Source organism: Pelmatolapia mariae, linkage group LG3_W (genome assembly GCF_036321145.2).
Source record: "Pelmatolapia mariae isolate MD_Pm_ZW linkage group LG3_W, Pm_UMD_F_2, whole genome shotgun sequence".
Classification (NCBI taxonomy): Eukaryota; Metazoa; Chordata; class Actinopteri; order Cichliformes; family Cichlidae; genus Pelmatolapia; species Pelmatolapia mariae.
In genome coordinates this window covers 82,661,143-82,684,194 of record NC_086229.1, presented here as the reverse complement: position 1 = coordinate 82,684,194, position 23,052 = coordinate 82,661,143, and the positions used below count along the sequence as shown (strand labels likewise).

Sequence of the window (23,052 nt, the reverse complement as noted above, 5' to 3'; positions counted from 1 at the left end):
TGAATATAAATGACTGTTTTGGAAGAATTACCCCTGACAAGGTCAGCTATCAAGTTAACTTGTTTATTTCCATTCACAGAGCAACAGTAGGAAATACAAATCAGTAATGTGGATGGGGGAAACGAGTTAAATATCCAACAAGACACATTTTGATACACTACCCAGGTCAGGAAATTCAGAGTTGACTCAGGAACGCTGCTCCAAGCTAATCCGTTGACTTATGTTGTTATTATGTGTTTGACTGCATAGCTGCAATGAATGTATTGTATCTCACTGATGGAGCTCAATTCAGGACTGAAAACAATACTTCCGATCTATGCAGCACTAATGAATCAAAAAATAAAAGGAAAACACATGCACACATTTTTTTTTCTGCTTACCTTACTCTCTCAGAAGTCTCCACTGCAGGTAGCTCCACAGTCACCATACCGTCTGAGTTGGTCTTGTCGACCAAATAGGGTTTGGTGCGGAGGACGTCCGGGGCTGTCATGGTGGACACGCGGTGCTGAAGACCTCCTGCACTGTTGCCACGATTGGTCAAGAGGAAAGAGTACTGAGTTTCAGGCTGAAGACCCGTGATTAGCTTCTGGGTTAACTTCCCATCGACCTCCACACTCTGCCCATTATCGTAGAGGATCTGTAAAAGGATGATTCACTTGAGGTTTCATGTAGAATACCACATGATTTCTAATGTAGTGTACATTGCAAGTTTTTACAAGGCTTTTTGTTGCGTGTATATGAAAGTGCCATACTGAGCCAGGCAATGCTCACAGTGAAAGGTTGAGCAGGGTTGTAGGTGTCTGGAATTTCCCATGTCAGCAGCACCGACGACTTCATGGCAGCTTTCACGTGAAAATTTTTTGCAAACACTGCTAAAAGAAAGGGGGAGCATGTGATTTAGACACAAAACATCCTCTCGCTCTCTTTTTTTTAAAACAAATCTACCGACAGAGGTCCCACATCGTTGCTTACCTGATGCCTTCTTTAAAACCAGGCTGAAAGCAGCAGTACTACTCTGAACTCAACACTATCCTCTTACCTTCTTACCCACCAGCTCTTAAAATTAATGACTGACCTTTGCTTAACTGACAAGACAAAGAGACGTACATACTTACTCCACGTGCATTTCTTAAATGACTGTTAGATTAAAGAGACTAATGATAGGGCAGTATGTCAGAACCAAAGTCTTCGGGTTGACTCCGTACTTTGACAACTTCTGCCTTTTGAGGTTTTTAGGGAAGTGATTGGAAAGGGCAGAGCAGGGAAAGGTCGGCTTGTTATTGTTATTTTTTTTAAAGGGAAAGGCCTAAAAAAAATTCAGGGACTGGTCCTACCTTGATCCACAGGCTGTGTCCTGAATTGGACACTTGGGCTATAGGGACCAGCGCCCTTGCTGGTGAAGGCACACATTTTAATATCATAAGTAGTATCGGCCCTAAGGCCATCCAGGATGACTGTCGACTCCGGGGCAGTGATGAAGAGTTCTGAGGGACTGCGTGGGCTGTTGATGTCCTTGTACTGCAGAGCGTACTTCACTATTTGCCCGTTTCGTTCTGCCAGCAGCACAGGTTGCCAGCTAACCTGAATGGTGGAGGTGGTGGCGCCCTCCGCTTTAATGTTCTGAGGGTAGCCGCTTGGAACGTCCTCATTTGTGGTCACTTCTTTGACCGTTTCTTCACCAAAGCCCACCTTGTTGCGCGCCGATAGGCGAAAAGTGTAAGAGGCTCCCTTGTGGATCTCTTTGGTTGTGTAGTGGTTCTCTCTCTCTGCGAACTCAATAACAGTCAGCGGATCCACATCTTTACGGCCAAAGCGGAGACGATAGCCTTGCAGGGGCCCGTGAGTTATTGCTGGGGGATTCCACTGGAGGAGAGCTGTGCCCATGTTGGTTGTACTGACCTTAAGCCAAGGTTTTTCAGGAACTAATAGCAGCAATGGAGAAAGGGACAAGTTAGAAATATTTGTAGCACACAGGCATTCAGGGTTAGTCAATCTACAATCAGCTATGTCTGTCTTTAGTGTGGCATGACGCCGTACAAGAGGCGTTTCCTGGTTTTTTGTTTTGTCTGTTTACGTTACTACAATAAAAGTGCCTTCAGCTTTGCCATGTCATACCAGTGGGTAAGAGTTATTGTTTCTTAATGAGACAGTAATTAGCTGTATTCGTGCTCACTGACAAGTGTAAATAATGCTTAGGATATTACATAATAGTTTGACTGTTATTAGATGCAATACTATAGCATTGCAAAGTGGAGATGTGTGAGCAGTGATGATTCTGTTACCTGCACCAGTGGTGGTGATCAGCTTGGGCTTGCTGCGTGCACCGTCGCCCTTTGTCGTGAAGGCTGCGACAGTAACAGAATACGTGGTCTCAGCCTGCAGTTCTGTGATGATCATTTCCTATGAAGACACAAGACTTGAGTTGCAGGATGCTCATGTGTTATTATGCAGATGCAAGCAAACAGAAGTGGGATGTGATATTAAAATAACCTTCATGAACACATTCCTTTAGCATATGTGAGGCAGCACGCTAAACAGCTGGCCAAAGATGCAGATCGAGAATCCCAGCTGTAGCCAAGCAACAACACAATCAGGAACAACCTTTCTTTCCAATATTTCCAGTGTTTGTTATCTTGACTTCACTGTCAAATAAACAGCTCTTTGCAAATCGTCTCTCCCTCCTCGCTGACAGGAAGAGACCCTACTGAGCGCAGCAGCAGTTGGCTGGGGGTGTGACCCGGCTGTTCGCCCAGCGAGATTTACCCCTTTGGTGATGGTGGCAACTTTTCTGTCTGTAGAAGGTGAATTGTGCTTGATCAGCAGCTTCTTTTAAACCTAGTCGAGTTTTTATCAGAAGTTTAACCATTTCCAAACATACTACACGTGACTATTTATCCATTTGCACATGAGTAAACCACAATAATTCAAAGCGCCAACACAGTTCGACATCTTCAAGTTAAAGAGTCACCAAAAATAAACTAAAACATCGCCCCCAACCAATCGTGCCAGATGGCTGCCCCTCGCTGAGCCTGGTTCTGCCAGAGGTTTCTTCCTGTTAAGAGGGAGTTTGTCTTTCCCACTGTTGCCAAGTGCTTTCTCACAGGGGGTCGTTTGATTGTTGGGGTTTTCTCCTTATTATTGTAGGGTCTTCGCCTTACAACATAAAGGGCTTGGAGGCCATGTTAAACTAAAATTTTAAATATAAAAATGTTTAAAAAATAAACATTTTGACCTGGTTTTGACATGCTGCATCACATATACTTCAACTCTAGGCATGTGTGACTTGACAGGGATCACAGTGAAAAGCTTTACTTAATAAATAACTACAAAAGTTCAAATTTTATTTCATGTTATATTTTGTTCATCAGCACTTGCAGTTTGGTAAGCTTCAGATGAGCTTCCTTTCTGCAGTTATTAAAGATGAAATAACACTCAACCTATTAGTTAACATATGTACCACATGCATTCATGCAGAGATTGACAGCAGGAGAAAACATTTGTATTTGGTGAAGTTGAGCTACTCACATGATCAGTTGTATCATCATATTCCCACTGATTTTGAGATCAGAACATGGAGAGAAAAAGAGACAACAAATAAGGCATAGACACTAATCACTGGAAATAAAATGCACACACACACACACACACACACACACAGTGTTTGTCTACAGCCACTAAATAAATTAAATACAATTTTTTCATAGAATATTTACAGCAAAAGCAGAAATGATCATCCATATACAGATAAACATGCAGCAAGCTTGTGTGTCCAACTGAATTCTCATTAGTGGCAAAACAAGTTACAACTAAGCTGAATAAATAATCAGCCTTACATAATAATAGTTTGTAATTTCACTCCAAATAAAAGACTGATTTAGCCTGATGTAAAAGGTGTGAGTGAGAAAAACATTACTATGTGTCTCAGATGTGGTGGCTGGCTGAGGGTGGGGTGGGGGTGTTGTACCTGGGCATCATCAATCAGGATGTCCTTGATGGCTGGCTGTCCTGTGGGCTCCCCATTAACCATCCTGACATAGTGCACCTGGTACCCTCGGATCTGACCGTGCTGCTTGGTGGGCATCGGTGAACGCCAGATCACTTTAATTGATGAGGAGTTGACAGCCTCCACCTCAACTTTACGAGGTGGCCCGCTAGGAACTGGAGGAACACCATGGGATAGAAGAAAAAAGGTGAAAATTATAGAGAACCCCTTCACCCCCTTTTTTTCTCTCTCTTTTTTTTGAATCTTGCCCAAAGCCGTAGCGCAAAATGCTGCAGTGACCAAAAAAATAAAAAATAAAAATCACAAAAGTGCAGCAAACTGCAACAAGCACTGCATGACATCAATATTTCAACAATGGTAAGGAGGGGGGTAAAAACCAACCGCAAAAACAGGTCTGACAACTGACCTAATCTTGAAACATTAAAAATGGGTATAGTGGATTTTAAAAACATGGAATAAAAATGCCTTTTTGCCAAAATAGAAAAGTGGAGCCAAAGGAGGCTTCAAGAGTTTCGACTGCTTGAAGCATGGCAAGAATTTTGGCTATGGAGCAAGGAAAAAAATGGGTTAAAAATGACTGTATCACATGACGAGAGACAAAAAAAATCTTTTTAAAAAATGGCCTTCAAAAAAAAAAAAAAAAAATCTTCCACCTTTTGTTTTTCCCACTGTCCACAATTTGTCAAGTTCTCAAAAAAAAAAAAAAGAAAAAAGTGAAAAATATGATGACATTTGGTAAAAGTTTCAAAAATGACAGTTGGGACTGGAAGTTTGGAGGCCTTCTGCTGAAAATGCCATACCATGTGTTGAAATTGAGCAGCGTAAGGGGTGGGGGATATAAAAAAGCCAAAAAATGGTGCTTTTTGCAAAGTGAGGTTTTTTTGTTTTTTTTAAAAAGCATTGTCCAAAAATAGGGTTAAAAGTACTGAGTGTCGACAGTCATATTAGAAGCAGGCAGAGAGGGTAGAAGAGAAGAGGGGGGTTTGTAGATATAGGCAAGGCTGTTAGTATTTGACAGGGTAGGTTAAGAAGGGTAGACTGGAATTGCAGCTGGAGCTTTGTTTTAGCGAACACATACCATCCTCCTCTGTGCGGATGACCTGCGGCAGGCTCTCCGGTCCTGCTCCAACATCTGTATGAGCAGTGACAGTCACACGGTACTCTGTCCATTTTTCCAAGTTTTCCAAAAGGTACTGGGTGCTTTCCGGAGGGATGTTGACGATTTGACGAGTAGTCGTGTCCTCCCCTTCGGTCGCAGCGTACTGGATGGCGTATTGCGTTATGATCCCGTTTTGTAATTCGACAGGTGGTGGCCGCCAACTTACCAGGATGTTGGTGGAGCTGGGGCTATAGCACTTGACTTCCTGAGGTGGGCCCGAGGGTTCTGGTTGTCGGGTTGGATTTGGAGCAGTTTTTTGGGGGGGTTTGGTTCAGTTGGGTTTTGGTGAGGCCATTCATTGGGTTGGATTTGTTTTTTTTTGGATTTTGTGTTTTGAAAGGAGTTTCAGTTTTTTTGTTTTGATCAGAGTGATGATGGTAGAATTGACCAAAACCAAGGGAAAAAAAGAAGAGGGAAATAAAATGATAAAAAAAAATGAGGCAAAAGCACAAGGACACACGTGGGTAAATCAAAAACATTTTAAATCAGTAAAATGTGGAATACACAAATAAAGGCAAAATGAAAGGTAACGACAAACACAAAAGTGCGCCAACTCGTGATGAATGGATGGTGGTGACTGGGAAAATTAAATGGACAGCTTTACCATATGTAACCTACCTTTGTCATGAACAAAAAAAATGTGTAAAAACAAAGAAGACAAAAATCACATATCCTAATATTCTTAGATCCCGTAAATATGAAAAAAAAAAAAGCTACACCTACTTCAGATGACATTTAAGTTAAACCATTTTAAAACAGACTAAGAAAAATTTGGCAAGCAGTTACCATCAATCCAAAAACATAAAGGTTGATGCTGTAACTATTTTTAAAAATAGAAAAAAAAATATTGTGTTTGTCACCAACCTTTCCGAAGCCTGTTGGTTTGTGGTAAAAGCCTGATTGTACAACAGAGAACTTCCCAAGGAGACATGACTGATTTATTAGATTCTGATAACATTGGCATGCACTGTTCTTTCTAAGTTAACTACATCATTTACTACATCATCTGAGCCAAGTTAGAACTTGTGATCTTTTATACCTACCTGATCCCTGCCCTTGTCTTTCAAAGCCCTCAGATTTAGGTCAGATACACAGAAGTTTCCTCTTCTTTTTAAAAACATTCATCTATTTTTCTATAAGAAATCTAAGACTGGTAATTCTCTGCATTTCCAATTTTTGTTTTTACCCCCTCCCCCAATTTTAACCAGCTGCATAAATCTGAGGTCTTTCGGGTGGACATGTCCCTAACTACAAAGGCAGTACTCGCTTTGAGCTTTCTATGATATTGAAACTCATGAACGCTCTTCATTCAAATCTGAATTGAGTATTAAGGTGAGAGTTCTTGAAGAAAATGGAAAAAAAAGTTGCTTTGGTTCTCTCCATTGTAGCCACATAGAAAGCTCAGACAGACTCCAAAACATTTCTATTCTCTTATTTTTTGGCTGACATGCAATTTCAGGAGACAAGGCTTCCTAAAGGCCAGCTATGCCCTTTCATTTAGGAGAAAAAAAGGAGACACAGATGTGGGCATTCACATAAATAATTCAAGGCTTTATCATTCATTTACGTCTGTTTTTGCACAACAAAGGTGGAGAGCCCGCAGTTTTTTTATAACCTCGTCTCCTGACTTTACAGGAAAGCCCCGGGTACACTGCCCATGCAACCTTTTCAAAGGGGGAGGGGGATACAGCATGGTCAGGTAGATTTTGTTACACTGATTTTCCATTTTAAGTGTTTACAGCTTTGCTATTTTCAAATGCATCAAACATTTAAAGGGGGAAAAAATCTTATTTGGTTTATCTGTGCTCAGAAGGACCTTTCTGACATTTTTGTCACATCTTCGATTTTGGGGTTTTTTTTGCGGCCCACATAAAACTTTGAATGCATTTGAAAATGTGTTCCTTCCCAGATAGTTTCAACCCTGTCAGATAAGGAAGAAGACCTACGTGTCTGTGGAGTTTCTGCAGAGATTTCATTGGTGTAAGCTCCAACTCCGTGTTTACTTCGGGCAGCCAGCCGAAAAGTGTAAGTAGTGAAGGGCTTCAAGTCCTTCAGTAGGTACGTTGTTGTCGGCTCAAAGCTGACTCGTTTCTGGGAGGAAAGGGTGGCATTGTCACTTTGTGTATAAGATTCGTTAAACTACAGCAGAACAGAAGGAAAATCAAATGATAAGTTTTACTAAGACAGCTTTAATTTGAGTTATTGTCTCACTAAAGTCACAGATTTTACCAATAACAGTTCTATCCATAGTTAAACCTCTGAAATAAACAATATCTTAGAAGTAATGCTTCATGATTTACCTCAAGTTTAACGGTGGAACAACTGCATATTCATGCATTTACTTGGTAAGTATAGATCAACTATGCAGACTAATAACATGATAAGTAGCCAAATAATAATATTATTAAACACAATAATCCGAAAAATGGTTAGAGCCTTATTAATGTGTTAAGGAGCATTATCGACTCTTAAGTCTTAAGAGTTGACCAAATAGCTTAATATTAGAAAGTAATTACCTCCTCTTTGTCATCTCTCTTTCTGTATAAAAGCTCGTATCCTGTCACTTGATTTTCTTGTCCGGTTTGCGTCTGAGCGTTCCACGACAGCAAAATGCTTGTTTCTGATTTGGCTTCTCCTTTGAAGTCAGTTGGTTGGGAAGGAACTGAAATTAGAATGAAGAGATGAATTCATTACTCGTCATGTCCTGCACTATCCACTCTCATCCGAGTCACACGTGCACACACATGCCACTTGGCGGTTGAGTTATTGCGATAGTCTTCACAGGACTTTTTCATGAGAAATAAAGAACGAGGCATTTGAATCGCTCCTTCTCACTTAAGATTACTGGCTAAAAATGTTTTTCACACTCAAAATTTTCATTGCAGGGTTAAGAGTAACGATACTTTTTAGCAGCCTTTTTCCAGTTTTGTATTTTCATTCATTGTCACTTTGGCGTTTTTTTCTTAATGATTTAAAAACAAACCCACCTCCGGTCTTTGCAATGATTTGAAGATCTGCAGAAAGAGGCCCATCACCCACTGAAGTGTAGGCTAAAATTTTGATATAGTAGGTCTTATTTGGGATGAGGCCCTGAATGGTGGCAATATTAGACCCCCGGACGATCTGCTTCTCCCAGTGGTTGGGGTGCTGGCTGGGATCCATGGTGTAGTAGACTCGGTAGCCCATGATCTGTCCGTTGGCCTCCTCTGGTTCATCCCACTGGATAAACGCTGTGGTGGCGCTCATCATGTGACCTCGGACCTGCCTCGGTGCGGTGCTGGGTGCCTGCTCAGCAGTTTTGGCCTCAATGCTCTCGCTGGGTGGCCCCCGGCCAATGTTGTTTACCGCCACCACCCGAAACTCATAGTCGGAGTAGGGGCTGAGGCCCCCGACGCTGTACCTAGTGGTGGCTACGCCATCAATCTCTTTGTACAACTCATCCGAGTACTTGGACTTGTGCTGGATGATGTAGTAGGAAATTGGTTCAGGGTTGCCAGAGTCCCAAGCCAATGTTATGCTTGTGGCTGTGCGCTCTTCCACTACAGGAATACCAGGAGCCTTGGGCAACGCTGTGATGATAATTATGGAATGAATATTAATAAAAATGCAAAACACACAAAAGTCACATATTGGTAGAGGAATTTATTTTATATGCCGTAGAGACTTTATTTTAATTTGTTGATGGTTGACTTTTATTGATAACTTTCATTTACCAGACCGCTGCACACGAAACTGATGAGCCACAGTGTATGTGGAGTCATAAGAGACTGTGTTGTGCGTATTCGATTAGGTGGGTGGATAGTCTTAATATTACTTTAGTTTTCTAGTTTACAGTCGTGTAAAAAAAAAAAAAAGGAAAAAAGAAAAAAGCGACATATCATCTAATGAGTGAGATTTAAGGCTTGTACACTCCACGTTCAGCATTTCGGAGCGATGTTGTCGTTAATCTTGGGTTTCCCAGTGTTTATCACTTTAATAATTAAACAGGTAAATTTATTACTTTAATTCCCCACACCGTGGCACATGGCAAAAAGATATCAGGGCAATAGATTGTCTTTATACACCATCTGAAGTATGCTTTTGGGGGAGCTCCTGCCAGAGGGTTATATTGTGACTAATATCTCTGTGTTATGTCTTGGAAAAACAAAGCTGAATGTCTGTGTACGTGGCTCTGTCCCCGGTGTGCTCGTAAACATGGCGGCACCAATCGGGGGTATCTTTCTGACACACTGCAGTGTAGATATGATTACGCACAGATAAGTACCATGTCTACACCAAAGTATACTCACTATGTTTCACCCTCTAACATGCCCCCTCCTTTCTTACAAATTGCTCGCAGAAATGGTGCGCTTTTGGCTCTGTAGCTCTCCAGCTGAGAGATAAGCACTTCACTATATTCTCAGCCTGGCATCTAATGCACCGAGGCTGGTGCCAGGGCTTGTCTAAAGCTTTAAGGAATCCTCTACAGATGACTTATCGTGGCAGTGTGAGGTAAATAAGTTCCTTTAAAGCACTGCCAGTAGTCGCTGCTCGGATAGATTACTAATAAATATTAGCTGCAAACTGGAGACATACTGTACTTTGAAGTAAATACACACTCTAAGAAAAGCTCTTGAACTGAACTATTAATACCTTTGCCTCTAGCATTGGCATTTCTATGAAAATTACAGTCTTTAATTACAGTAATAGAAGAAGAATTAAAGGCACATGTACCTTTCACTGTTATCTGTGCCGCAGCCTCTATCACCCCGAGGGTTGACATGGCTACACATGTGTAATTGGCCGATTGCCGTACGTCCGTAAGCTCCAAGACGTTACGTCCAATGGGCATATCGTCTTCCGGCGTAAGATCCTCAGCTCCCATCATCCACTTGACATATGGCATGGGGGAGCCCACAGCTACACATGTGATATTGACACTGCCGCCTGGCATGATCTCATTGTCTGTAGGTGGAATGGAGAATCGCGGTGGCACCCGTCGCACTAAAAAAAGACAAAAAAATAGCATGAAAACCAGGCAGAATCTGGGGAAACCTTTACAGAAAAACGGCATTCACCCCAAAAAGAAGAAAAAATTATTTAATGAGAATATTAACAGACTCTTAAATGTTTAATAGTGTCAAATTTTCTAAGATTTCTCCATTTATGAATGTTCTCATGCGATCCGAGACTTCGATTAAGTGGCGAATGGATTAACAACAACACAAGCACCATGCACAAAAAACTGCATCACCATCAGTACGGATGTACAGAACTGCACAAAGTGCTGGAGAGTCAACAGCACTCCACAGTTGTATGCAAACAAACAACTTTCAGGCTGCAAACTTCCAGCTGATGTGAGATAATGTGCCGCATCACATTCTCACATCACATGGACATGTAGGTCATACACTTAAAGGCTTCACACGCGACAAACAGGAAAAGTGTCTCGTGGTTTTAAGGTCACTACAACGCACTGTTAACAATGCTATAAAGATGGCTAAAAAGGTAACTGACTTTAGACTGTGGATCTGTGCTGTACACCTCAGATAAATGTGAAATTTATTAAGAGGAGTAGTTATACTGCCGCTCAAAGCATGAATAATCTCACAACATTACAGTCAGTGATTCTACAATTCAATCCATGCCTGGGAACAAATCAAAATCATAAACATCATTTATGATGCTAATTCAGACTGTTTTCAGTATGACTATACGCCTCTCAGTACATTTTGACAGAAAGGGCTAAGAAACGTCATTCACTTTGACAGCTGTGAAATGATGTGCCATGTTAGGGATTTATAGGAAAGGATTCAATCCTAAAAGGAGGGTAACACACTTAAAGACGGATGCATCTGCGGGGTTCGAACAATGCATTGGTGCAGCCAACCTATTGGTCAATATCAGCTATGGGCTCTTATATCGGTATCAGCATATATAATGACCAATAAATGAACATTTATAAATGATGTTGCATAATTTGTCCACTAGAGGGAACTCTGCAAACAATCAGCAGATTAAAGACTTCTTGTAAAAAATAAAAGCTTATTAAATAAAAACTACTAACAAGGAGTGATAAATAACTAGGCATAAGCAAATGTTACAGAAATCTGTGTGAAAGAAAAGTATCAGCCGATATACTGTAGGGTTAAATCATCAAATATCGGCATTGTATCTGCTTGGGATCTGGGAGGGAATATCCCCTTTGAAATGCTCAATGTAATGTTACTTTTTTCTTCACTAATATAATGAAACTTCTGAAACTAGTTTTGCAGCACATCAATAATGCACTATAATGTGCTATTCCTGCAAAAATGTGATACATTTCACTCTTACGGCAACTCTTTTTTAAAATGTTGTTAGATTAAATTACTCTTAATTGTGCAGGTTTGCTCCAATAAAAATCTTTAAAAAGGCTACAATTTCTTTAAAAGATGAATGTCAATGTGTGACGCCGGTAACACATGAATGGCATCGAGGCCTTCTGGAGTAGAGCAAGAATCAATCATGCATACAAGGACAATGTTGGCTTTAGGAGGCAACTACATGAGGGAGTCTAGGGAAAGGGGGCTGCGGGGGCAAAAGAAGCAGTAACAGGGTCAGAGGGAAGACATTGTGTCACTCGGTGTAAATGGAGAGGTTAGTCTGACACTGTTACACTGCTCTAACTGCGGCTAGCACAAGCTAAGGGAGAACAGAGAGACACAAAAGAAGATAACATCATCTTAGCACTCAGGTTTATCCAGGGGACGTAGGCAAAAAGGAAATGAGGCTGGTACTACCAGGTGCTGTTGTACAACTTCTAGCAAGGATTTAAAAAAAACGTAAAGTCAGTGTTACTGCTCATGGAATTCAAAATAGATTACTCAATAAATTATTTAGCGAACCTTGAAGAAATAAATGAAGGAATAAATCACTTCTAAAGATTGGAGTATTTGTAGTTACACTTACGCTGAGTCTAAGCTAGTTACTTGTGCTATATTTGACTAGAACTTAGACGTGCTCTTGCAGCTGCCTGCTACTAATTCACAGAGCCCATTCTGTTGAACAGGCGGCAGCTCTCCAGAGAGGAAATCTAGGGGAACTGCTTGCATTATTAAATACAACGTTTCTCTCACTCAATATTTAATTAATATCCAATTGGATCACGCTCCCCACAGACATAATATTATCCTGCTCATTTGAATATCATTACATTTGTCAAGTCTTGTGGATAACGCTCTAAATACATCATTCTTTCATGACTTCCTGCGCAGAAACATCCTCATCTGAGGAAGTGGATCATCTCTAAGGGCAGGATTGTTTTTACAGCTTGATGCCTGCCTTTGGTTCCAATTACAATAAAAGGTGGATTTCGCTTAAACATGCTCTTATCTGTGACAGACTTCTGTTAGAGGGACATTTTTGTGTAGATTAAGGCTTAAACTCTTGTATGCAGAGAAACATTTGACATCCATATGAATGTAGGTGGTTTTAGTTCTAAGCACCGATAAATGAAAGACAGTGATCTTCCTAATGCTGTTTGTCATTTAACCCCGTTCTTTTCTTTCTTGCTTTTAACCACCTTACCCTATTCCCCTGCTGTGCTGTTAGTCATCAGAGAAACCAAGCAGGAACACTGACAGGGTAGGAGCTGGGGGAAAGGGATGGCTAGTCCAAACATTAACAGGTGACCATGCAAATAGACCGTCGGACAGATGCAAATATCATTCCTAAAACCCCACCTCAAGATGCAAAACATGCACCACCTATTGGACAGTCAAGCAAGGACCAGAGGCATTCTCAATGGGAACATGGACACTGAACGTACAGCAGAGAAAAATAATATTCATAGAAGCAAAATAAAAAAAGGCTAAAGTAATACATCAGTTTTTTTATTTTGAATGTCTCTAAGAAAAAAAAAATCACTTGTTTCTGTTGTGTTCAAAAAGTAAAAAACACACCAACCTTCTCGCAGCTCTGAGGGATGTGGGGAATTTGATGCAGAACAAAATGAAATAAGGAAAGGAGAAAAACAAGGGAAACACAGAGAGTAAAAAGGCCATGTTTTAGGTGTTCAGATGCTACTTGAACAATTAGAAGGACCTTCTGTTTCGAGGGCGCAGGAAGCTGCTTGCACCCAAGAGCACCCATGTTACAAAGCAAAGTCTTAACCTGTCTAATTTCAATCCTCCTAAATAAGAAGAAAAAAACATATTGTCTGCTCAAGTCATGTGGTTAGCTTCAAATATACTAAATATTAATTAAAGTTGATTACATAGCTTATAAAAAAATACTTTGAAACTATAATTAATGAACGCTAACCATAGGACTAAAGAGCACTGAAATATTTGGAAGAAAAATATAATAAATAAACTCAATAAATAAATGTATATATATACATAAATATATATATATAGGCTCTAAACATGGAAAGTTTCTGGATTACTGGAGCAAAAACAGTGGGTTTTGTATATAAAAGGAAAAAAAGCTTTGCATACTAAGTGCAATGAGAAGTAAGTAAGAAGAGGTAGACCAATGTGCTATATATTCTGACTAAACCAAAAGAAACAAAAAAAAAAACCAGTTGATTACAGGCTCTGTAGGAAAAAAAGAGATCACTAAAAGCTGCTCTTGAACTATGTCGTAATTACCAAAATCATTAAGCTTTATATTTCAAACGCTGTGCAGCTGTGACTGTTTTCTTTTGTCAGCTAATTTCATCTTTATTGCAGGATAACAAAATTCACAACTGTTACATAATAAAATTATTATATTCCAGTTTAAACTCTTGAATTTGGTGTTTTAACATATTCATCGTCAGCAGCAAAGGTAATGGGATTAAAGGTGTCCTTCCATTGTTGACCAGTGGGTAGAAAAAGGAGCTGTTTACTGCTGGGAAAAAAAATCAGGGCTGATGGAGGGGAGGGAGGACATCCGCCTCCAACAGTTAGGTTTTAAAAGCAATTAGTAGATAAAAACAGCAAGCAGTGTTAGATTCAGGATAATCGAGAGAAAAGGGCCATAAACATGTAAAAGAGCACTTTAGGTTCAAATCAGTGCAGGTAAGTCAAGTGCAAAAACAAAAAACCAAACCAATACCAAAAACGAAACTTAACAAATCAAGCATACTTACAATAGAGTCACACGATGTGGCCCCTGCAGACTTTATCGGCTAATTTAAAAATTCCTCTCGAATCGTAAAGAGAAAGTTAATGTAATGTTTGAAAAAAACATGCTGGTGGTGCTTAACGCGCGCTTCCTACCTCTGACATATAGGTTTGCTGGGGCAGAGTAGCGGGTTCCATCGTTGTTAGTCGCCACGCATTCATATTTCCCCTGGTCAGACTCTTCGCTCTGCTCTATCTGGAGGGCTCCTGGTTGGGAATAGCAAACGGGGTAGCAAAGTATATTTGGTTAAAGCTATGTCATTAGCATCAAGTTCACAAGCAAAAAAGAACCAAGCAAAAAAAACAACAAACAAAAAAGCAACGGGCTCGTTTGACCTCATGGAGGTCAACGTCAGCGCCCTTCATTTCTAGATTTCTTTGTCCTTCTAAGCATCAGTAGATCAGTGAAATGAACCTTATAATTGATCGATATCCAATTAAATGTAAAATGAAATTTTTATAAACTATATAAATTATATTCGATCATTTATTGTCACAGCCTGATCCACTGGCTGAGGTGAAATCGAGACTGTGCAATTGCATTGTAAGTGAGGCAAAACACTGCGATACAAATAGTTTCATTCAAGAAGCCTAAAGTAGCAACACGAGAAAAGAAAGGAAAAAAACACATCGTCAACCAAATCCAAAGGGAAAAAAAAGAAAAATAACACCAAAGTCAGTCGCTAATATATTTACCCTCATGATCATCTCTTATAAAAAAAAAAAAAAAAAAAAGCTTTTTTACCTATAGGCTCTAACAAGACACTCATCCTAACGCCAATGGAAAAAAAAATGTCACTTTGAAAAATAGGGACAATCCCGTCAATGTACAACATATCACTGGACTGGTCAATATGGGGATGAGTGATACTACTTCAGGGAAACATGGATCAAACAAAAGAGGTTTACAGTATAAGAAAGCAGCATAACAAGGGAAGACAATTGAACAAAAGAAATTTAGGTATGAATTTTAGCATATTCAATCACAAATCAGGTGTATTATTCTGCCTGCAGAATAATTTGGGACTTCATTTAAGTGAAGTGACTTTTCAAAAAAAATGCAGCTCGTACCAAAAAATTGAAAAATGCTGCTGAGACATCTGGAAAAAATGTAATTGAACGTATTATGCAAGGCAAAAGCACCATATAACCCTCTGTAACAAAAGTTTTGACATGCAAATCTTAGCGAAGAAATGTATGTCGACACAACTTACAACCTTCTGACAACCCTTAGCTGAAAAATAAAATGCAATTGTATTAGAAGACAAAATTCAAAATACCGGCCTGAGCCGACAAGAAGGTAACCAGCCACTGCTTTAGCTTGTGAAAGCTACAAAAGACACCCATAAAAATCCACCAATGGGATCAGCAGTGTGGTGTCACATGACCCAGGGAAAAATGGCTTTATGCATCAACAACTCTCCGGCTCCATGTCACACGGCAAAAATGAGCCAATCGGGTCCTCGCCAGACTCTACTTGTTTGCCTTCCCAAACCCTGAAGAAAAAAAGTCAAAAAGTAAAATAGTCTCCAAACCCAAGAAAAGTAAGAAAAATAGGTGAAAGAGAAAAAAAGCACCGTAGAAACTTTATCAAAAAAGTGGTTGTTTGGGCTTTTTTGTAGAGGTACAGGAGAGGAAAGCAAATAGAAGAAATGGAAAAAAAATAGTTTGCAAAGATAGAAAGAATTCTTTGGGAGAAAAAAGCAGAGGAGAGGCAATGTTGTCGTCAGCATGCCTGCGTGATTCCACAGCATCTGTGCATATTTTTAGTGCTGAACAAGAACAGCTAAGGGGGAAAAATGCTTGGTTGTTTTAGTTGGACAAAAAGAGGGACACATGATTCGCTATGGCCAAAAAGAAAACAAAAATGAAACGTAAAAAATAGTTTAAAAAAATAATTGTCATTGGATATGCTTATTCGAGCCAGGGCAAGCATATCGCAACTGAGCTAAACGGGCTCTTAAAACGAGAACACAAAGAGTAAATAAAGCGTAGACAGAAAAATGAAATACGAACGTAGTCAACGAAACAGGACAAATAAGAAGGAAGGTCCATATGAACGAAATGGGATTCGGTCTTGGTAAACAGGACAGAAATGGAGGTGATTCAAGTGAATGGATGGATTGACAGCAAGAATGAATTTGTATTATTTTCATTCTGTGAACGTCAGTTCAGCACTCTTACCTCTTATTGGTGTACCACCTGGGTGGATAATATGAATGCAAATAAGATTAGAAAGAAGAAGCATTAGTACGTGTAGATAGAGGCTGGGGGCTTTGGAAGAAGAATCAAATTAGATTTAACAGGGTACGTAAATAAAGGTACTACAGGAAAAGAGAAAGGAGAGAGAAAGAGAATAAGAACTTTTTTTTCTGTACTCTACTGGCAAAGAAAGACAGGATTCATCATAGAAAAATCACTGGTCAGAGAGACACATTGGTGTACCACGGGGAGGTGCCATTTTGGAAGTGGCAATGGCTTCTGAAGACCATCTACTGAAGGGAAAGACTTTCAGGACTTTGTGGTGTGTAAGATTGAGAGCAGAGATACTTAAAGAAAAAAAAGTGTGATCCCTTTGCTTGACCTGAGCTAAGAAGAGCTGGTCACCTCTCTAAAGGTTCTTTAAATTTCCATGCCTAAGATGTGCTGGTGTTAAAAGATTAAGTGAGTAAGCGGTGGGTCAGTAAGTGAGTTACAAACATGTGAGGACAGATCATTATCCAGGTCAGTATATGACAATGCTAAGCTAAACTTTGGATAACCGCCAGATTAGGTGACGCTACAGCTGGTAGTGACAGGACACCGTGGGGTGAGGGAAGAGTGTATGTGCCTCTAGTAGTAGCCCTGAGACTAAACTATCTGTTAGTAAAATGCATGCCATGCATTTTAATAGTTGTTGGAACATGGAAATTAGTGGAGGTGATGTGCGCTTTAGAGCTAAGCACTTACCAAAGGATTCTGTAGATTTAAAAATATAGAGAGAAGAAAGACAGCATAAGAATATGATTATATTCTTTAGGTAAGTTTAGTTAACAAGGTTTTGTTAATGCTTTATAAACTCTGAGTTGCACGTTAGCAAAAAGGATTAATGCTACACAGTTCTGTTGAAAACAAGTAGGCAAAGAGGTAAGGTTAACACGATGATTTAACAAAGAACAGCTGTGAAATCTGTGAAGACAGGGGGTCAAACACACAAGACTTAAAATTTAAGTAGTTAGGTTAATGCGCTCTTATTAGCTGCTAAATAAAGTTGCAGGCTATATATATGTATAAGTTCTATATTGCGATATTAAAATCAAACTTGAGTATATATATAATGAGTATTTTGGGGTGTGTCACAGGCAAAAAAAGCAAAGCTGGCAGCTAAACATTAAAGCAGGGACTGCTAAAATCAATGAATCAAGGGGCTGGGGGGAGAGGGAAAAGCTTTAAAAGTTTTACGCACTACTGTGGCTGATTAGTCTCCAAAATTAAATGTATTTCTTAAACCTAAAAGGCCTTAAACACAGCAAATATCTACCCAAATTAGTTTAAGATACCTTTTGGAAAGTAAAATTTAGACAAAAGTACATTAATTCGATTTTTGGGGGGAGGGAGCGTGTTTTCCTGTTTTAAAAGTATGCGCACTCCGTTGCAGATTCTGAATGAAGCCGAATGTTGAATATTAATTGTTAAAAGAAAAGACATAAGAACATGAAGAAAATGGTTCTAAAAAATTCTGCACCAATGCAGTGGAAAGGAAATCAACAGAAAACAGCAAAAGAATTCATTGTAAAAAAGTCACAGCAGTGAGCAATGAGGGCAGAAGTTGGGGCAGAAGCCAGCAAACACAGAGGGAGGGGGAACAATCCCAACAGCCCATGACAACACTGGAAGACAAAGGGAGACACACAAACGGACACAACACACCAGGGTGTACAGAAAGTAGAGGACAGGAAATAGTAGAAACAATGCCATTACCTACAAAATTAAAAGCCAAATGAGAAGTTAAATTATGGGAGGAAGAAGTGGATGAAAGAACAGAGGATACAATAGGGGGAGCAGATCAGATAGAAGAAAACAAGAAAGAAGACTTCCCTGTCCGGTAATTAGATTTTCAGCAGAGGAAACCTACCTGATCTGAGCTGTTTAATGCGCCCATTGTTGTTGCTGGTGTTGACAGGGAGGAAGTCTTTGAACCAAGAGATATCTGGGTCTGGGTTGCCGCTGGCAGCACAGAGCATGGTGGCAGTGCGTGTTCGCTCCACCACTTTCAACTGTGGGCCCATGTCTATGGTGGGGAAACCAGGGGGCAGCTGGTCCTCTGCAAATAGGTTATACAGACATTGTGGCATATATCAGAACTGAGCATAGCATCAAACCTTGTGCTAGGGAGGGGGAAGAGATAATTGGAAAATAAAAGAAGAAAAAAAATCTTTAGCATTTAAAGAAATAGCTTGTTTAAATAGCAGCATTTTTGAATGACAAATACGATACAATAAGCTAAAGCTAGCAGCTAGTTAGCTTAGCGTAAAAAGTTAACAGGCAGCTACTGTAAATAAAGCTCGGCTTAAGGAAATAATTTTTTTAAAAGAATTTTATAATAGGTAGCTTAGGGTAAATTAAAAATAGGAATCAATTATATGTTTTGAGTCTTTATGCTAAGCTAATTTTAGCTAACTTAAATGACTCCTGAGAATAATAGATATGAGAGCGATAATAATGTAATCCATCCACAGCATATAAATGCCACTCTTTCTTTTCCTCGGGGAAAGGATGGGGCTTCAGTGGCTACACGTGCAGCAGAGCTTTGATGTCCTTTGGTGATGGCAGGTGGCTTTGCCGTGTTGTAAAAGCTGTCTTGTTCCCGCGCATGTCTCAACTTTCTGATTGAACAAGGGCGAGCAACATCTTGCTGCCGTTTGAGAAGTGAAAGAAAATAGCTCACGCTGCACTTTTGCCCCAACCATGTTCTTTGAGCAAAACAAAGAAAATCAAAGCCCAGAGCAGTTTTGTCTGAAGCTCACAGCTCTCAACAGGAAGTATTTTCACTTTGAAGCAAGTGATGATCTCTGAGAGGCTGCAGACTCAAACACTGTCTACACTGCAAGATCCCCCATATGCAAAATATCTGCCACTCTTCAACGTTGGCTAAGTCTTAACCTGCCAAACAAGACCTGCTTACTGTGAATGCCAATGAGGTTTATGTACATCTTTAAGTTTTGCTTTCCCTGCTGTGATATCGCTAATTAGTGTCTTCTGTTGCTTTCGTAAACGGCACCTTTTTGGAAACTATTTCTTCATTAAATTTTCATGAGGCGACATCAGACTAGAAACAGCTTTGAGATGCCATAGTCTGCAGCACAGCCAAACGACAATTATGGCTGCCTTCCAACAATGCTTTTGGGTATCTGGCATGAGAAGCCACCGCCATGGATAAATCTTCTCAGAAATACACAGTATTGCAAATGAGTGATTTCAGACTGTGCTGCAAAAGTTTTCCAATGCAACTCTGTGTCCCCGACTGAACTGATGTGTAAGGTAAAGATTGCTGCATCTTTGAAAATGGACAACTATAGGCTTTTTAAAGGGTTTTGATCATTTCCAAGCCTATGGAGTGCACTCACTCCTTTTAAAAGAAGTTGTTTTCTTTGCCAATATGTGCTTTTAGATATACAGGACATCTTGTCAGGGCACAGACATGGGTGGCATCTGGTTTCTGGAACTGGAACAATGACTCCAAATCCTTTGGGTTCTCTGGTGGGGGGGTTAATTGGCCTTTTCTGGCATATCCCATCGAAGCTTGTGTGGATTGGGATCTGGGGCGTTTGGAGGCTGGGTCAAAACCTTGAGCACCTTGTTCTGCTGTCAGGAGGCCTCTGCCATCAGGGAGTGGTGCTGAAATTGGTATATAGTTAAGCTGTGTGTCATACCATGCAGTTAAATGCCAGGAAACGAGGATTCCCAGGAGAAAGCTGCACTGTAGGGTTATTCACTTTACCTGTCAGTAGTTTTAATTTTGTGGCTGCCGAGAGCATACGTTATCTTTATCATGTCCAGCGTCCATTAAGGTAATGAAAGATGCTCTGGCTTTACTCTTGTTAAACTTTTGCAGTTATCTGGCATTGTGTCTGCTTGTTGTTGGCACAGTACAGATGCTCATAAAAACAGCAAGCACTTCATCAAATCGCCTCCGTCAAACAGTGGCCTTATTTAATTTACATCGTAAATAAACTAGAAAAGTATACAAGAAAAAGAACAGGGCTGATTTTTGGATAAAGTACTTAGAAATTATTCAAATATTATTCTTTTTCCCTTGGGAACTTGTTTTTGCCATGATTCATAACCCACCGAGGGTGGCTAAATGATTGATGTTCAGTCTATTGTTTTTTAATGTTCATTTAATAGTCTTCAAGAACTATTAACATTCTCCATCAGCATATATCACCTTAGAAAAAACAGGTCTACAAATTAAACACTGACTCAGTCTGAAGTGTTTAGAAGATGCAAACAGGCGATACAAATCTCAGTTATCATTCCCATAAATATAAACTGGTAATTCTGTGTGAGTTTGGTAAAACATCAACATAAAAATGTAAAGAATGGTCACATATGTTTAACTATTGATTTCGCAAAAAGGTGCAGTACTTGAAGTCCATGCACAAATTTGGTCCCAGTCACTTAGCTCCAATAAAAGCTCTAGGTTAACAACTATCAAGGAATGAAAGAGCAGTTTAATGTGAGAAAGTGCACTGCTCATTCAAATGAAGAAAGACACGGAGGGAGGGGAAATGAATTAATTGTACATGGTAGCTCCTGTCCAGGCTCCCTCCAGCCTGTTCAAGGTCGAACAGACAATTAGTTGATTCTACAGTGAGTCCAAAGTATACCTGATCAAACACAATAGCCAGAGGCAAGCCTAGGAGCAGGGATGCATGTTGAATATAGTAATTGGATGTGACAATCCATGCGAACTAAAATGCAATGCTCATGAGATTGCAATGTATTCTAAAACAAAGTGCTCAAGAGATCATAATTTAGCTATCCTGTAAGATGTTAGAACTGTTCTCGTGCTGCAGCTTTAAGGACTGCAAAAGAGGGGCAGGGGACATTTAATTTTAAACTGTAAGTGGTATACTCTGCAAAATCATGTGGAATCACCGCCGTACGCCTGATTCAGCCTACTGATTAACTACAGTATCACACAGAAGAATTGTGTGAGGGCAAAAAAAAATGTGGGGTCAAGTGAACAACGTGCACTTTTGCCAAACCCATATTATCTAAATGAGTGTTACATTTCGCTAAACCATATTTTTAGTGCAGTCAGCCGGTATGCGTCCAGACAAAATTAATGATTTGTTACAAATAGTTCTGGCCTCGTGCATGGATTCCTACTTTGGCCAGAAATGTAATTTACAGCTGCCTCGTGAACCCGCGCTCATCAAGAATGGTCACAAAGTCATGACATCGACAGTGAGCTATCTGAAAACTTTCCTCGCACAGATCTGAAACTTTAGATACAACAAACGCAACTACATTCATATTCTCAAGCCGCTTGTAACTCTTAGCTCTACTCTCATTTATTTCATAGTGAAGTGAATTACTATTGTGATAATAAATAAAGGAAGGGGAAATTGAACACAATTGGAAGCTGCTGCTGTGATTAACAACTCATGTCAACAGAGCTGCTGCAGCGTTCTCCTTATAAGGCTAAGAGAGCAAAATGAAATCACATTAATTGCTCTTTAACCACACATGTTGCACATTTTTGAAGAACGTGGTTTATTGACAAGGCATTAGAGGTAAAGACTGAAATAATTAGTCAAGCAGAGACCAAGTGGTTTGCAGTTTTTTCGACTTGCAGAGATTGTCAGTAAGGAGCTGTTTCAGTGCCACTTAAAAGGTCTCAAGTGCATCCTGTCAGGGGGGGAAACTGGAAAAGTTTGGGGCGCTTGCATTTGCTGTTGAATGTGTAGGCTGGGGTGAATACATTATGTCCTAGGTGCCATGAAAACAGTGCTAAGCCACTCCGTGCAATAAATGAAAGTCAAACCTGAAGGGTGAAATTAACAGGTAAAAAGAAAAAAAAAGCGGAATGGTTTTTACATAATTTTTCTCGTTCGCTTATTCTACCTGGCTCCGGACTGCAATCTCAAGGACACCCTAAGACAAGGGCACTTCCTGCTTTACAGACCCATACTGTATATTCAACAATGGATCTACACACTAAATGAGATGGAAGGGAGAGAAATGCTGAAGTCACCTTCTAAAGAAGTGCTGAGCACTGGTGCTTGATATAAAAAGACTCCCAATGACAATTTGCACACATTAGCCACTGCCAGGCTATCAGGCCATATGAGTGTGTGTTGCCAAGTATTGGATGAGTATAAAAAGGACATTGGCTCAAAAAGTACCTCAGTGAGCAGATTTCTGCAGAAGACATAAGGCCATTGGACATAAACTCACCCCATTAGCAGATTATATCTATTGATCACTCATACAGAATACGAGCATAAGTGAAATCACATTTTCCTAGTATGACAACAGGGGCCATTAAATTTTCTAAAGTGTTGCTTCAGTACAGCAATAAATTCAATTTTTTTGTCATTTTTCAGTTGTAACTTAAAAGATTTAGTGACCAGAGTGACAAAACCCCTTTTTTTCAGGATTTAATTAAATAGACTTGGTGTACTCTGAACTGACAGAGGCGCCGTTTAGCCAGTCAGTTACTCACAAGTGTACTTTAGTTGATGCAACACCGAGGTAGCTGTACAAGGCGACGT

At 40.0% G+C, this 23,052-nt stretch overlaps 1 protein-coding gene across 27 annotated transcripts in view; it reads right to left on the bottom strand.

Moving 5' to 3' along the window:
• Positions 1-23,052, bottom strand: part of LOC134624906 (receptor-type tyrosine-protein phosphatase delta-like) — a 406,192-nt gene that overhangs the window by 34,216 nt on the left and 348,924 nt on the right. For 3 of the 27 annotated variants that reach the window (XM_063470050.1, XM_063470055.1, XM_063470051.1), the window contains 16 exons: positions 18,405-18,593; positions 17,240-17,248; positions 16,475-16,492; positions 14,387-14,497; positions 13,089-13,100; positions 9,876-10,145; positions 8,150-8,731; positions 7,679-7,824; positions 7,109-7,253; positions 5,082-5,387; positions 3,965-4,158; positions 3,526-3,552; positions 2,283-2,400; positions 1,335-1,922; positions 772-872; positions 381-637 (listed from right to left, as the gene is read on the bottom strand). In XM_063470050.1, coding sequence (XP_063326120.1) covers positions 381-637; positions 772-872; positions 1,335-1,922; positions 2,283-2,400; positions 3,526-3,552; positions 3,965-4,158; positions 5,082-5,387; positions 7,109-7,253; positions 7,679-7,824; positions 8,150-8,731; positions 9,876-10,145; positions 13,089-13,100; positions 14,387-14,497; positions 16,475-16,492; positions 17,240-17,248; positions 18,405-18,593 — 3,073 coding nt within the window. The remainder of the gene's footprint in view (positions 1-380; positions 638-771; positions 873-1,334; positions 1,923-2,282; positions 2,401-3,525; positions 3,553-3,964; positions 4,159-5,081; positions 5,388-7,108; positions 7,254-7,678; positions 7,825-8,149; positions 8,732-9,875; positions 10,146-13,088; positions 13,101-14,386; positions 14,498-16,474; positions 16,493-17,239; positions 17,249-18,404; positions 18,594-23,052) is intronic. The other 24 variants (XM_063470052.1, XM_063470056.1, XM_063470061.1 and 21 more) reach the window with 18 other exon arrangements.